This window comes from Salmo salar, chromosome ssa03 (assembly GCF_905237065.1).
Source record: "Salmo salar chromosome ssa03, Ssal_v3.1, whole genome shotgun sequence".
In the NCBI taxonomy this organism is placed as follows: Eukaryota; Metazoa; Chordata; class Actinopteri; order Salmoniformes; family Salmonidae; genus Salmo; species Salmo salar.
In genome coordinates this window covers 36,752,584-36,769,930 of record NC_059444.1, presented here as the reverse complement: position 1 = coordinate 36,769,930, position 17,347 = coordinate 36,752,584, and the positions used below count along the sequence as shown (strand labels likewise).

Sequence of the window (17,347 nt, the reverse complement as noted above, 5' to 3'; positions counted from 1 at the left end):
AATGCAAGACAATGCTAGACCTCATGTGGCTGGAGTGTGTCAGCAGTTCCTGCAAGAGGAAGGAATTGATGCTATGGACTGGCCTGCCCGTTCCCCAGACCTGAATCCAATTGAGCACATCTGGGACATCATGTCTCGCTCCATCCACCAACGCCACGTTGCACCACAGACTGTCCAGGAGTTGGCGGATGCTTTAGTCCAGGTCTGGGAGGAGATCCCTCAGGAGACCATCCGCCACCTCATCAGGAGCATGCCCAGGCGTTGTAGGGAGGTCATACAGGCACGTGGAGGCCACACACACTACTGAGCCTCATTTTGACTTGTTTTAAGGACATTACATCAAAGTTGGATCAGCCTGTAGTGTGGTTTTCCACTTTAATTTTGAGTGTGACTCCAAATCCAGACCTCCATGGGTTGATAAATTGGATTTCCATTGATTATTTTTGTGTGATTTTGTTGTCAGCACATTCAACTATGTAAAGAAAAAAGTATTTATAGATTATTCCTTTCATTCAGATCTAGGATGTGTTGTTTAAGTGTTCCCTTTATTTTTTTGAGCAGTATATATATATATATATACACACACACTACTGTTCAAAAGTTTGGGGTCACTTAGAAATGTCCTTGTTTTTGAAAGAAAAGCACCTTTTTTTTGTCCCTTAAAATAACATAAAATTGATCAGAAATAGAGTGTAGACATTGTTAATGTTGTAATTGACTTTTGTAGCTGGAAATGGCAGATTTAATAATAATAATAATAATAATAATAATAAATGTATGGAATATCTAGAGGCCCATTATCAGCAACCTTCACTCCTGTGTTCCAATAGCACATTGTGTTAGTTATTCCAAGTTTATCCTTTTAAATTTCTAATTGATCATTAGAAAACCCTTTTGCAATTATGTTAGCACAGCTGAAAACTGTTGTACTGATATAAGAAGCAATAAAACTGGCCTTCTTTAGGCTAGTTGAGTTTCAGCATTTGTGGGTTTGATTACAGGCTCAAAATGTCCAGAAACTAGGACTTTCTTCTGATACTCGTCAGTCTATTCTTGTTATATAAGTCTGAATACCAACTTCTGAGAAGTGCGTAGGAAAGGCATGCGTAAGAAAGGTTTAATTTCCTAAATCGGAATTGGGCCCTTCTAGTGTATTGTAGTGGTGCATGGGTCAGCTGTTTGTTCACCCGCCTGCAATTGCTAATAATCCATCTGCAACCACCCGATTATTTGTAATAAAGAGAAATTCTGAGGCCTGCACCCGACCTTAACAAGCTAACATAGAAAATGTGCTGTAGGCTACAGTCAGAGACAGCGTATACATCTTTTTTTTTACACGGGGTGCAGGATTTGTTTTGCCTGATTTTAGATGTTTCTGGTTATTTCTGACATTTTGTTAGGCTTTGTTTATCAACGTGTCTATAATTACATGCAGAGTATTAAGATTTAGAGTAAAAAAAATAAACCCTTGCTCACCAGAATGTCATAAATCGATTGAAGCATTCTATCTACTTGATATTGGTAAAGTTTTCTGTCATCTCTGCTTCTTTCACAGAGCAAAGACATTTAGGGACCGCAGAGAAAATGCAGTAACTCTAAAGAAACTGGAAAGATTTTCTTTGCAAAATGTCCAAATTACAGAAAGCTGTGAAATCAACAACATGTTTCTGATACGATTTCAGTTCGGCTTGCATGCATATTTTATATGGTTGAAATACTATGAGATTTTATGATGCTGATAATGAGATGCCGTCTGTAGAGGTGCTAACCCTGGATTGCCATTCTCTCAAGATGCTGTTCCCGATTTAAAAATAAATAATAATAATAAAAAAAAGTTGCCTGAATCATTTTACTGCAAGAAATGGTTAATTCTGCAGAAGTTAATATTAATGCTATGTGACCGGTTATAGACCTACAGTCAGTTTCCATTTAACCCGTATGAACATTAGGCTACAGTTCCCTTTATGTGCCATAGGCCTATTTGAAGTCCCTGTCTTTTGACTGTCAAAATTGTATAGTGTCTCACAATCATCACACGTAACATAACACTGCTATAATACTATTTTTTTACCACTTCACCAAATCTTTCCCAAACATGAATTTTCTGGCCCTCTCTTTATCTTTTTCAACTCTCCATTTCGCAGCTTTACTGTTATTGAATTAAACTCCTGACGTTGTCATTTTTGCCCTTGTGGATCAACGTAAAAGTTCTCTCCTATTTCCCAAAAGCATTTGACGATTGGCGTGTAGGCTATTTGGCTTGTGTAGAGTCATAGGCCCAAAAGCTTAGGCATACGCACTACTGCCAGTGCGTAAGCCCTAAATTCTGGATTTTTTTAAGGTATTGAATTCTCATTATTCAACCCGCCCGCCCTTCATCCACACAGTATTTTATTACCCTAAACCCGCCCGCCCCGCGGGGGACTGTGAGTTATGAGTCAAGCCGCACGTCACTAGTGTAGTGTATTAAAATAGTCAAAAGTTTGGAATTTGGTCCCATATTCCTTGGATTCAATGACTAGGTCAAGTTTGTTTTGTTTCAGATTATATTGTTCCCAATAGGAACTGAATAGTGAGTGGATGTATTGTCATTTTAGTCACTTTTATTGTACGTAACAATATAACATGTTTCTGAATACTTCTGTATTAATGTGTATGCTATCATGATTATAGTTAATCGTGAATAATGATGAGTAGGAAGGCGTACAGAGGCACAAATTATACCCCCCCAAATGCCAACCTCCCCTGTTATTGGTAATGATGAGAGATTATCATGTTTTGTTGTAGTCTGTAACCTTCCCAATCATCATCATTCATTGGTTTTCTTAATCATGGCATGATCAGGATGAATTTAGAAGTATTTAGAAATGTCTCTTCTACTCAAATCATTCACTATTTAGTTCCTATTGGAAAAACATAACCAAAACAAACTGCTAATGCATCCAATGAGTTTGTGTAGTCACAAGCTTGATGTAGTCATTGTGTGCTAGGAATATGGAACCAAATACTACATCTTTGACTATTTTAATACACTATAAATTAATTTCTTAATATTTATTCAATTGGGGGGACTAGATATTTTTTATTTGCAGTAAAACAGATGTAGGAAAATACTCTAAAATAAAAGTTGACATTCTGTACTGTCTCATATAAAACATTTGATCTCAAATCCAAAATGCTGGAGTATGGAGCCAAATTATTATTTTATGCTTCACTGTCCAAATTCATGTGGAGGGGAGTGCATTAGTGAATCCCAAACCAGCCCCTCGCCCCTACCAACTCCGCTCAGAGGCCCTCAGTTGTCACGTGTTGCTGATGAAACTGAGGGTGACTTTAAGAGTGGCAAGGGGATCAAATAAACCCATCAACTTTGGGACACACTTGTGACTTGAATGATGCAATTCATGTTACACATTTAAATAATAAGACGAGCACGAAATTCAATGCAGAAGTTCCCCTGTCGTTTTACAAGGTAGAAACCTCTAACACTTAAACATTTAATTTGGGAGGTATTTCATGTTACATGTGTCAAGCATTGAAATCAGAAACAAACAAATTCAGGTGGCTCATTAAGCACGCCTCCATTCTTTTCGGTGACATTGCGCAAACTCAAAAATTAGGCTGTTCATTATGCAGGGTTTGAAACTGTGACGACCTTGCATTTGCGACACTTTGACTTGACAGTGCGACACCTATTTTTAATTAGTCGCTAGGGTGCCAGTGAAAAAAATGTAACTGGTCATGTTCGTTTTGGTTAACAATTGGCTTTTTTAATCACGATTTATTCAAACAACAATGGTTATGCAAACCAAGTATTCAAAAAGTTTGTTTCGAAGTCTTGGTTTAATCTTTGCAATTCAGTAATCATGGACTGTTTGAATTAACATTTCTAAAGGCTTTTCCAAAAAACCTTACCAATTAAACGTTGACTGCAAAGTAGGCAACCTGGCAGAATGATATCATACTGATTTTTATCAATTGCGGGGCGTTTGTTTTGCACTCTGCTATCACATGTAGCCTACATTGTACAGTACAAAAACACTGCTAGCCAATCACAACGCGGTTAGCCAACACTCTTGCTAGGCGCAATTGAATTATAGGGCAACTACACCCTCCAATAATTTTTGGAGTGTTCCCAGACGTCCAAAGTAGTCTCCTGATATGGTTTAAACATTGTTGTGGACTTAGAACATTTGAATATTTGTCGATTTTCAATAAAAATCGGGAACAGGAAAAAACTAAACCAAGAAAACAGTATTTACTAAAAGATAAAACAATGTATAGCCTTACAACTGTAGATTGACTGTCCAAATTTGCTAACAATAACACCCTTTTAAGATTGTGCAAAGCTTTTATTTTTGCCCTCCAAACAATCAATGCAAACATTTTAATTGTTTTATTGTTGCTTAAGCCGCAAATGATAAAACGGCAAGAAAATAACAAACCGTTAAACGGGTTGTCCTCAAGAATGCCAGGTTAATACAATTCCGGTCAGGCGTTTCATGTGACTGCCTGGAAGCCAATTTGCCTGGAAGCTTCATCCAGAGGAGATGAGGGTCCTTTTTTTCCTGTGTCTCATTTTTCATTCAATTCAATATGGCTGTGCTGCGTGTATGTTTCGGTTGTAACCGATAACAATGCACTGCTTTGGCCAGCAGCAGAATGTATCGCAAAGCTTGTATCATTTAATCTGACCGAGATATTTGTCTACCAGGTTCGTTAAAAATGCTGTCCGAGGGGATTAAAAGCCGGTGAGCGTGAGGTAGGAAGAGAAAAGACTGGTCGTCGTGGCGCTGGGATTTTTATATACAACAGACCGTTTGCGGGGTTGCATTGTAGCGACGTTTCACGTCCATGTCTTTTTAGAACGCATTGCAATTTTGTAGCGATAAATGTTGCGCTCTTACATTTTAATGACGCAGCAGAGTTGTCCGGGTGAAGTATTCAGTGTGTGTATAATGTGGACGGGAGGGGTATGGGGGGCATTCGGTCACCGCTCTCATTGTACTGTGCCGCTCCTTGACAGAATGAATCAACCAAGTGAAAGGGGATTGCACTTGAATAGTATATTGCGAAATGACCTGCTTTTCGTTTCCATTCATACAACAAAAAAGTGACCGCAGAATCTGCATGAATTGGAAATAGATAATGCACGAATGACTATCATAAGCATACAGGTGTTGGCTATTTTGAAAGCCTACCTCTCATTTCATATCAAATTCATTTTTTTAACATGATAATAATCATGATTACATTCTAATAGAATAAGTTCTGGGATTTGATTTAGCACAAAACATAGGTCTAATATTTTATCTTAGAGGTTTGTTGTCATGGAAATTAATGCTCAAAAAGCAAATGTGCAAATAAGGGATTTGTGCCTTATTTTGTCATATTATAAGTTGCTGCTAATGTTGCACCTCTATTCTCTTCTCTGCTATGCCAATCTGTATAGATCACCCTGTTAGGCAAGCCCTTATGTATGGACAGGACACTATCATATTGCTTGTATATCCTATTCCCATAGGGCCCGATTCAGACTTAGGAAATCTGTTCCTTTTTTTACGTGTTTTGATTATAAATGCCCACACCCATAGAAGTCCACTTTTTTGAGCTGCAAGACAATGGCCAGAGCTTACCCATGATGTTGCACAAAGGTTTTAAGTCAATATATCATAGTTTTAGTCAAAGTATGATTATATTTGGGCTTGAAGTGACAAATCCGAACTGCCTACTTTGTTGTAATCTGTGTGAATGGGTCTTTTCCTATGATATGACATGAAAAAATGTCAGCCTACGTTTAGTTTCAGAGCTGGGTTTTATTTTAATGTTACCACCCACCAGCATGGCATTCTTTAGCAGAAACCGTTGCAAAGTTATTTTTGTGACTGCGATGAACCAAACAGCCTTGTATCCACTTACTTGGCTGCCTGAGCCATGGAGCAAATTAAATGTTACACCAATCAAAGCAGTGGCACTTTAGCGGTAAAAACCATTCATCTTGGGATGCCGGGGAGAGCGTTTTTATTCTTAATGCTGTCATATTATGCAATTATAATATTTATAAAATGGTCAGATATACACTACATCAAATTAGTGGATTCGGTTATTTCAGCCACACACGTTGCTGACAGGTGTATAAGATCGAGCACACTGCCATGCAATCTCCATAGACAAACACTGGCTGTAGAATGGCCCGTACTGAAGAACTGTGACTGAATATTTTCCCAAAGGCACTGTATAGGGGATGTTGTTCCCACTGTGACTATTAAAACCTACCCAAACGAAAAACCGTGGATAGATGGCAGCATTCGCGCAAAACTGAAAGCGCGAACCACTGCATTTAACCACAGCAAGGTGACTGGGAATATGGTTGAATACAAACAGTGCATTATGCCCTCTGTAAGGAAATCAAACAGGCAAAACGTCACTACAGAGACAAAGTTGAGTTGCAATTCAACAGCTTAGACACGAGACGTGTGTGGCAGGGACTCCAGACAATCACAATTTACAAAGCAAAACCAGCTACGTCGCTGATGTTTTGCTCCCAGATAAGCTTAACACCTTCACCCGCTTTGAGGATAACACAGTGCCACTGTTGTGGGAAGCTCCCGAGGACTGTGGGCTATCGTTCTCCTTGGCTGACGTGAGTAAGACATTTAAGTGAGTTGACCCTCACGATGCTTCCGGCCCAGAGGGCCTCTCTAGCCGCGTCCTCAGAGTATGCGCAGACCAATTGGCTGGAGTGTTTATGGACCTATTCAATCTCTCCCTATCCCAGTCTGCAATCCCCACTTACTTCAATATTTCCACCATTGCTTTCTTGGGTACAGGAACAAAGGAAACTGAACTAAATGACTATCGCTCCGTAGCACTCTCTTCTGTCATCATGAAGTGCTTTGAGAGGCTAATTTAAGGATCATGTCACCTCCAACTTACCTGACACCCTAGACCCACTTCAATTTGCAAACCTCCCCAATAGATCCGAAGACGATGCAATCACCATCACACTGCCCTATCCCATCTGGATGAGGAATGCCTGTGGAAGAATGCTGTTCATTGACAATTGCTCAGCCTTCAACAACAGTACCCTCCAAGCTCATCTTTAAGCTTGGGGCCCTGGGTCTTAACCCTTCCCTGTGCTGCTGGATCCAGGACTTCCTGACGGGCTGCTGATCCTCGACACGCACGCCTCTAACTCAATCATGAAGTTTGCAGACGACACAATAGTAAGCCTGATTACCAACAATGACGAGACAGCTTACAGGGAGGAGGTGAGGGCCTTGGCGGAGTGGTTTCAGGAAAATAACCTCCTCCTCGACGTCAACAAAATAAAGGAGATGATTGTGGACATCAGGAGACAGCTAAGGGAGCACGTCCACATCGATGGGGCCGCAGTGGTGAAGGTGAAAAGCTTCAAGTTCCTTGGCGTACACATCACTGACAATCTGAAATGGTCCACCCACTCAGACTGTGTGGTGAGGAGGCTGAAGAAATTCAGCTTGGCCCATAAGACCCTTGCAAACTTTTGCAGATTCACCATTGAGAGCATCCTGTCGGACTGTATAACAGCCTGTTACAGCAACTGCACCGCCCACAACCGCAGGGCTCTCCAGGGGGGGGTGAGGTCTGCCCAACGCATTACCGGGTGCATACTGCTTCCCCTCCAGGACACTTACAACACCCGATGTCACAGGAAGGCCAAAAAGATAATCAAGTACATCAACCACCCGAGCCATTGCCTGTTCACGTAGCTGTCATCCAGAAGGCGAGGTCAGTACAGGTGCATCAATGCTGGGACCGAGAGACTGAAAAACAGCTTCTTTCTCAAGGCCATCAGACTGTTAAATAGCCATCACTAGCCAGCCTCTACCCAGTACCCTACCCTGAATGTAGTCACTATCACTAGCTGGCTACCACCCGGTTACTTGACCCTGCGACTTAGAGGCTGCTGCCCTATGTACATAGACATGGAATCACTGGTCACTTTATTAATGGAACCTAATAATGGAACACTGGTCACTTTTAATAATGTTTTCATACTGTTTTACTCATTTCATTGTATATGCTGTGTTCTAGTCAATGCCATCCTATTCAACTATTGCTGTTTATACAGTACCAGTCAAAAGGGTTTTCTTTATTTGTACTATTTTCTACATTGTAGAATAATAGTGAAGACATCAAACCTATGAAATAACATGTATATGGAATCATCAAAAAAGTGTTAAACAAAGCATAGTATATTTGAGATTTTTCAAAGTAGCCACCATTTGCCTTGATGACAGCTTTGCACACTTGGCGTTCTCTGCCAGCTTCATGAGGAATGCTTTTCCAACAGTCTTGAAGGAGTTCCCACACATGCTGAGCACTTGTTGGCTGCTTTTCCTTCACTCTGCTGTCCAACTCATCCCAAACCATCTCAATTGGGTTGAGGTCGTGTGATTGTGGAAGCCAGGTCATCTGATGCAGCACTCCATCACTCTCCTTCATGGTCAAATAGCCCTTACACAGCCTGGAGGTGTGTTGAGTCATTGTCCTGTTGAAACACAAATTATAGTCCCAGTATGTACAAACCAGATGGGATGGCGTATCGCTGCCGAATGCTGTGGTACCCATGTTGGTTAAGTGTGCCTTGAATTCTAAATAAATCACACCAGCAAAGCACCAACACACCACCTCCTTCATGGTGGGAACCACACACACGGAGATCATACATTCACCTACTCTGCTTCCCACAAAGACACGGCGGTTGGAACCAAAAATCTCAAATTTGGACTCTTCAGACCAAAGGACAGATTTTCACCGGTCTAATGTCCATTGCTCATGTTTCTTGGCCTAAGCAAGTCTCTATTTCTTATTGGTGTCCTTTAGTAGTGGTTTCTTTGCAGCAATTTGACCACGAAGGCATGATTCACAGTCTCTGAATAGTTGTTGTTGAGATGTCTTGCTTGAACTCTGAAGCATTTGTTTGGGCTGCAATCTGAGGTGCAGTTAACTCTAATGATCTTATCCTCTGCAGCAGAGTTAACTCTGGGTTTTCCTTTCCTGTGGTGGTCCTCATGAGAGCCAGTTTCATCATAGCGCTTGATGGTTTTTGCGACTGCACTTGAAGAAACTTTGTAAGTTCTTGAAATTTTCCGTATTGACTGACCTTGATGTCTTAAAGTAATGGACTGTCATTTCTCTTTGCTTATTTGAGCTGTTCTTGCCATAATATGGACTTGGTCTTTTACCAAATAGGTCTATCTTCTGTATACCACCCCTACCTTCCCTGTAGCTCAGTTGGTAGAGCATGGTGTTTGCAACGCCAGGGTTGTGGGTTCGATTCCCACAGGGGACCAGTATGGGGGAAAAAATAATAATGTATGAAATGTATGCATTCACTACTGTAAGTCGCTCTGGATAAGAGTGTCTGCTAAATGACTAAAATGTAAAATGTAAATGTACCTTGTCACAACACAACTGATTGGGTCAAACTCCTTAAGAAGGAAAGAAATTCCACAAATTAACTTTTAACAAGGCACACCTGTCAATTGAAATGCATTCCAGGTGACTATCTCATGACGCTGGTTGAGAGAATGTCGAGTGTGCAAAGCTGTCAAGGCAGGGGTGGCTATTTGAAGAATCTCAAATGTAAAATATATTTTGATTTGTTTAACACTTTTTTGGTTACTACATGATTCTGTATCTGTTATTTCTTAGTATTGATGTCTTCACTATTATTCTACAATGTAGAAAATAGTACAAATAAAGAAACCCTTGTCAAACGTAGGTGTGTCCAAATGTTTGACTGGTACTGTAAGGTGAGGTCAGGATATGGCTTATCTGTAGACACCTCCATTTCTTTGATCACCACCCCAAACTTGTATCTTGTTGGTACCGGCTTTTCCCCGGTACCAACAAGTTCAAGGTCAACATGCTAGAGAGAAGTACATATACAGGGAATAAAGTAACATTTACGGCCGCATGTAACTCGGGTCTGAAATCCCTCCATGTTGCATAGTTTTGGACCCCATTGTTCTGAATACCTTTTTGCAACTAACCGGAACCACACTTTACCCCCTCTTTATCCTCCTGTCTCTTCATCCTATCTCTCCATCGCTCCTCTTCATTTCTTTCATTCTCTCCATAGGGAGGTGAAGGAGGCTGCCATGGCTGAGCCTGAGCGGGCTCCTGAGAGCAGTGAGGAGGTAAGGCCACGGAGGAACACTGGGACATCCTCACTGTATCATGGCTCTTTAAAGAGGGGTGTGCTCTGGGCTTGGACTGTCACTGGCCAACCTGTGAGGAGACCTCCCTCCAGTTGTCAGCCATCAAACCTAACCACTTTAGTTAGGAATTAGAAATTTGGTGTTTGTTTTTGGTCATAGTTTTTAGGTTGTGATATTGGGCACATCCGTGCTCCATCTTCTCCCCGTTAATGATGTCTCTCGTTTCAATTTTGCTTTATACCCCATATCATTGTAGACAATTAAGTGCTTTTAGGTCCTGAAAATGCTTAGTGATAAGAAATAAGAAGCACATTTCAAACATTTCTAAATGAAAAGTAACAATCTGTTATTTGTAATATTTACTTACTGGTTTGGTTAACCTGACCCTTTTTTAAAAGAGGTTTGTTGAGCTAGTGAAAATACATTTTTAGTTGTGTTTTTGACCCTTTGCTGATGCTGTCTCAGACAGAAGCAGCAGGGGAGATGCTCTTACTGTGGCTGATGTTTAAAACCCCATTGATTGCTTTGTTATAAAGGTGCTCATGCCTCTTCCATTGCCCCTAATGGTACCTGCATACTACTTCTGCCACTACTACTGCTGCACCTGTTCCAATGTCCCCAAGAGCCCTGGGTATCCCACACATAGGCCCCTGATTCTGCACTGCAGTGGGACAACTGTGGCAACAAAGGCCATGTTGCCACGGAGATGGCACTTGATTGGACTAATGGGCTGAGGGTTTAGGATGACTGTCGTCTCTAACACCAGCGACTGGCTCAACTGGCTCATACACCACCTGTATGGCCACATATAACCTCACTTCACAATGGGTCTGAGGGGCGATGAGGCCGACATTCAATAAGACTGTTTCAAATCCTTCGATGACATGCCTGTGGATGGCTTCCAACGAGGTTGCTGCAGTACATTTTTCTTCTCACCACCTACAGATGAATGTGCTGCTCAATGGACTTGCATGGACCAGTTTTAACTGATCAATCATTTTTTTCTGGACTAAACTGTTTCTCTGAGAAAAGGACATTTTGGGTGTTCTCCACCTATTCAGAATGAGATCTAAATAAACCTAATGAGTCATGAGGACAGCTTGGGTATTCTCTTCGTGGCTGTTTTTCAAAGTCATGATCTTGGACATTTGATAACTTTCTCAATGGTCTTCAGCATTTCTTTGGACTCACTACCAAACTTCTGATTGTTGGCTGGAAAAGGTACTTGCCAATTGGGTCCCTTTTTTATGCTACTACTTAGCACCCAACAGACTGTCTGCTGAACTATGCCCCTGCTAGTTTTTGGAGTTACTCTTGTTCAACATTGACTATCCCATCTCCATTAAACCTCAGCTGGGCAGTATCCCAACAGAAAAGCATGATAAAGATCTGAAAGACTGATGCTTAAGCGCTAAGGACTTGACCCCAAAATGTTTCCAAAAGCCACTCACGTCCCACCCCCACTGATCTACAGAGCCCATCCTGCCAACCAGCTGTCAGATTTCCACCCAAACTTCACAACCACCTTTGATTGGACCCTTGTTGCCTAGATACAGTACATGCAGTCGAGATTGGGCCATATCCAACCCAGTAAGGATCAGGTGTCAGTGGTACCAGGGAATAAGTAGTAATTTTCTCAATGTTATTTTCTACAAAGAAATACACAATATTTAGAAAATGTATAGTTTCAGTCGACTCCCTCCTTTTAGCCTAAAATGGGGGAATTGACTCTGACATAGATGTCAAATGATTTAATTTACATATTTATGGGTACTGACGTTTTTGAATGAAAATTGTCGTAAACCACCCAATATTATAGTCTTGCTTTATGGCCCGGTAATCCTGGCAGCCACGTAGTTTACCAGCTACACCATTCAGATGTGCTGTTATGAAAGTGAAATGAAATGTGAGATATTTAATTCTAAGGAATTTAAACTGCAGTATTGCAATCAGGCTATCTGTCTTTCTGTATGTGTGATAGAGACTGTGGCTCCATCCCTGAATATCTTTCTACACCAAACATAAACTGACATTTGGGGCCCCAGTCATTAATATTACTACATATCTTAAAGCCATGCACACTGTTTTGAGACCAAGCAAAGATGTTATCCACTGTCTGCTCACTGCAGTGTGCTATTGAGATTCAATATGACTGGTGCTATTCATTGTCTGACTAATATGTTGAGATGGAAAGTGACTTAGACTGGAGTAGCAGTCTCTCTCACCTAGTTTCTCTTCCCTTGTTCACCCACACTTTCTCTCTTGTCCTGTCTTCCCTTCAATCTGTTTATGCACCTCTCCATCTCTGCCTCTCACCTTTCCCCTGTACTTTGGGGTGTGTTTATTTATTTTTGTTTCAGAGTCTGACACCAAAGGCATTCACAGCCCGTAGGATCTCTCTTAGCAGTAAGTATACTTTGTTTTCTTCGGCTCAGTAGGTAGACGTCGTTTTTAGTTGAGTTGGCCTGTGCGTGTGGGTGAGAGACAATTATAGATGAGGTGCTTGCGTTCGCGTTTGGCCAGTAGTGCAATCATCCTTTGTCTTCCAGGCAGCAAGGCCTCTCCAGGTGTCGTCAGTGCAGAGGGCGAGGCAGAGTCTGGGGCCGGGCCCGGGAGGAAGAGGAGGTGGGGTTCCAGCACTGCAGTCACAGCCAAGAAACCATCCATCAGCATCACCACAGACTCTCTGAAGGTACAGTATCATCATCACTACACTGCAAAATATACTGTTGTACATATTACAAACCATCTATCCAAACACAGCATCATAGTAAATACTAACAAACGTTTTACTCTCTGAGTTTTGAAGCTTCTCGCCTTCTCCCATCTGTAATATATTGATTGCGCTGCCCAGTCTCTGATCCCAGACATCAGGCTGAGTCCAGGACAGGAGGCGGTGGTGGATCTGCACCCAGAGGAAACTCACCTCTCTGGGGGAGAGGAGGACAGGGAGCAGGGCGAGCAAGACTTCAAGATCAGACGCACTGTCACACAGGTCAGGGTTCTACTTCGCCTGTTCTGTGGACTGTACATTTATCTTGATTCAAGAAGTAATAATGTATTACTGGAAATTGGTTTTGCAGCAGTCATTTATAAAGGTGCGTTAAAGTAAGATTTACTATAACGGCTAACATTCATAATTGACCCAAACGTATTACATTGTGAATGTCTTATTAAAACATCTGTGTGCCGCCTCCTCTACCCCACCCACTTCCAATGTACTGTATGTAGGTGGTCCTGTCCGAGACCCAGGAGAATGGACCGAAGGAGTCCAAGAGGAGTGAAAACATGGAGGACAGAGAGGATGGAGTGGAGGTTAAAAGCGACAGAGAGGAGAAGATGGACGACTCATTCCAGAGAGACTCCATGGAGACACGATCCCCCTCTCCCCCCATCCATGACATGGAGATGAACACAGGTGATAGATGGATCCAAATTTAAAGATCAACTTAATTATCTTATCAGATTTCTCAAAACCTCTGCTAACCCTGGGCTAGATTCTAGCCTTTTGATATGTTGTGAGTTATCAGGTTGATGTATCTCTCTGGTCTCATCTGTCCAGTGACCCCAAGTGACACCCTGATCCGTCGCTCCATCAGCCAGCAGAAGTCTGGCGTGTCCATCACCATAGACGACCCTGTCCGCACGGCCAAGCAGCCCTCTCCTCCACGAGGCAAAGTGTCCAACATCGTCCACCTGTCCAACCTGGTTCGGCCGTTCACCCTGGGTCAGCTGAAGGAGCTGCTCAGCAGGACTGGCACTGTGCTGGAGGATGGCTTCTGGATCGACAAGATCAAATCTCACTGCTACGTCACCGTACGTCTCTGTCTGCTGGCCATTATCCTGAATACAGGTCTGCTTCTCAACTGACATCCTATTCCCCGTATAGTGCACTACTTTTAACCAGCCATAGGAGGCTCTGGTCAAAGCTGGTGCACTTGACTACAGGATGTCATTTTAGATGCAGCTCAGAACTCCTCCTACATCTTCCTATTTTCTGTGTCTTATCTAAGGAAAGCCTCAATGTTCCTAATGGATGGCTGTTCTTGCTCTCCCTTTTCTTTCAGTACTCCAGTGCAGAGGAGGCAGTGGCCACTCGTGCAGCACTACATGGGGTGAAATGGCCTCAGAGCAACCCCAAGTTCCTCAGTGTGGACTTCAGTCAGCAAGAGGAGGTGAGACTAACTTGTCCCTTGTAGTTCTGCCCTACGTGATGATGCATATCATTCCACAGTTCTCTAATATTTGAGTGCTTATGATGTTCCTTATGGTAACCTTCCCCCTCGTGTGTGTGTGTGTGTGTGTGTGTGTGTGTGTGTGTGTGTGTGTGTGTGTGTGTGTGTGTGTGTAGCTTGATTTCCACAGAGGCTTGCCACCCCCTGGGGGGGCTGGAGAGGAGGAGCGGGGGGCTTCGTCGGTGCCTGGCCGAGGTCGGGGGGCGGCCCTGCCCCCTCTCCTGCCCGAGCGTGACCAGTGGGCGGAGCGAGAGCGTGAGATGGAGCGCAGGGAGAGGACCCGGGCAGAGAGGGAGTGGGACAGGGACAAGGTACGGGACTTTGGTCCCGGAAAACCTGGAGAGGAGGCGGGCCCCAGACGATCGCGCTCCAGAGAGAGGAAGCGCAAGGAGAAGGGCAAGAGCAAGGAGAGGAAGACAAACAAGAAAGGTGAAGAGTGGTGATGGTGGTTTAGAGCTGTGCCCTGTCGTGTCAACTGTACGTTTACGCTTTCTGTTTGTGTTGTGTTTCCAGAGAAAGCTGCAGAGGAAGCCCCTGCCAAACTGCTGGATGACCTGTTCAATAAAACCAAAGCAGCCCCTTGTATATACTGGCTCCCCCTCACAGAAGAGCAGGTCAGATATATACACAAAACTCAACTATCTAAACAAGATTTCTTATTGATGATATGGGGTCCACATATCCTTCCTTACATTTTGTTGAAAGTGTTGATTTTAAATTGTTCACAATCCACTCTTAACATCCTCCCATGTTCTCTCTTTGTGGCCAGTTTACACAGAGGGAAGTAGCTCGACAAGAGAGGAGGAAGGAGCGAGAGAAGAGGAGGAAGGAGCAGCAAGAGGAGGAGGAGAAGAAAAGGGAGGAAGAGCGCAAAGAGAGGATAAAAGCAGGGAGTAGCGCATCTGGCGAAAGAGGCGAGGGGGACAGGGACAGAGAGCGAGACAGGGAGAGGGGCAAAGACAGGGACCGAGACAGAGAGGGTGACAAACGCAGAGAAAGCAGCCACCGCAGACCAGGGGGCAACAGTGCAGGGGTGGGCAGACGCTCTCGCAGCCGCAGTGATCCTCCACCTCGTGACAGACGACGCTAGAGGGAATTGGTGTGGCTGGAACTGTCTTAAAATAACCCCCCATTCCCCATCACTACATGTACTTTGTTAGAACTAAGACCCTACAGAGGACCAACACACTGACACACATACAAACATATATATATACACACACACACACACACACACACACACACAGGGACCATGGTTTGAGCATTGTTTCCCCCAGACTGCAGTCTGTCTTGCTTCAGTCTGAAAGTTTAGATTTTATATGTGTTCATTTTGCCTAAGTATATTCTTATTTGTTTTTAAAATATTCTTGGCAGATTGGCAACCAACCCTTTTCCCCTTATTTCCCCCCCATGCATATCTGAAGAGTAAGTGCTCTATGTAGAGTTCTATGCATACACACACAGCGGTTTTTCTCCTTCCCCTGTGTTGTGTATTCCACAACTGGTTTCTGTGGGGTGCTTTGTCATGGCTGCGTGCTGTACCAGTCAGTCTGCCGTCCTCCACCTTGATTCCTGTGGAGGACTGATGGTGTTGCGCAAAGTTCTGTCTTTGTTTAGTTTGAAAGATGAGAGACTATATTCTCTGCAAGAGATTAGAATCTTCTATACGCTTCTTTCTGTCCATCCTTTGCCTCTCCCCCCCCCCCCCCCGGTCAACGCAGGCTGGAAAAGGGGTGCATATTAAAACTCCACACAAGCGGATTTAATATTGTTTTTAATCATTATTAAAGATTACTTTATTGTTTTTTTGGTTTGTTTTTTTGGTTTACCCCTGTAAGTGGTGAATGTACAAATAAATAAAAAAAGAAGTTTGAAAAATCTTTTGCACTTGTTTTCTGCAATAGTACTTCTGTCAATAGGAGAACTTCCTTTTAGATTATCATTGTAACAAAACAAAAACTGAGTTAAATGGAATAAAACATTTTTTTTAGCTGTTACAACCGTTACATGTTCCAGGTAACGTAGCCATTAGTCATTATTACTATGAAGCAGAAAGAAAAGATTCAGTAATATTGGAGATCCACAAGGTGTCAGTGATGCACAATAAGGCTTCATCATTTTACAAATTGAATCAAATTGTATTGGTCACATGGTTAGCGGATGTTAATGCGAGTGTAGCGAAATGCTTGTGCTTCTAGTTCCGACAGTGCATTTGGAAGAAGGAAGTTTACATACACTTAGGTTGGAGTCATTAAAACTTGTTTTTCAACCACTCCACAAATTTCTTGTTAATAAACTAGTTTGGCAAGTCGGTTAGGACATCAACTTTGTGCATGACACAAGTAATTTTTCCAACAATTGTTAAGACAAATTATTTCATTTATAGTATACTATCACAATTCCAGTGGGTCAGAAGTTTACATACACTAAGTTGACTGTGCCTTTAAACAGCTGGTAAAATTCCAGAAAATCTAAAGAAATCAGCCAAGACCTAAAAAATTTTTTGTAGACCTCCACAAGGTTCATCCTTGGGAGCAATTTCCAAACGCCTGAAGGTACCACATTCATCTGTACAAACAATAGTACGCAAGTATAAACACCATGGGATCACGCAGCCGTCATATTGCTCAGGAAGGAGACGCGTTCTGTCTCCCAGATATGAACGTACTTTGGTGCGAAAAGTGCAAATCAATCCCAGAACAACAGCAAAGGAACTTGAGAAGATGCTGGAGGAAACGGGTGCAAAAGTATCTATATCCACAGTAGAATGAGTCCTATATCGACATAACCTGAAAGGCTGCTCAGCAAGGAAGATGCCACTGCTCCAAAACCACCATAAAAAGCAACTGCACATGGGGACAAAGATTGTACTTTTTTGAGAAATATCCTCTGGTCTGATGAAAC

The 17,347-nt window shown here is 42.6% G+C and overlaps 1 protein-coding gene across 1 annotated transcript in view; it reads left to right on the top strand.

The window, feature by feature from the left end:
- Window positions 1-16,323, top strand: part of LOC106600278 (apoptotic chromatin condensation inducer 1a) — a 37,746-nt gene extending 21,423 nt beyond the window's left edge. Inside the window, 10 exon segments of the mRNA XM_014191588.2 lie at window positions 10,130-10,187; window positions 12,569-12,614; window positions 12,758-12,900; window positions 13,063-13,203; window positions 13,440-13,626; window positions 13,771-14,024; window positions 14,276-14,383; window positions 14,560-14,872; window positions 14,957-15,057; window positions 15,213-16,323. Of these exon segments, the coding sequence (XP_014047063.2) occupies window positions 10,130-10,187; window positions 12,569-12,614; window positions 12,758-12,900; window positions 13,063-13,203; window positions 13,440-13,626; window positions 13,771-14,024; window positions 14,276-14,383; window positions 14,560-14,872; window positions 14,957-15,057; window positions 15,213-15,533 (1,672 nt within the window). The 3' untranslated portion in view covers window positions 15,534-16,323.
- Window positions 16,324-17,347: the final 1,024 nt, after the last annotated feature.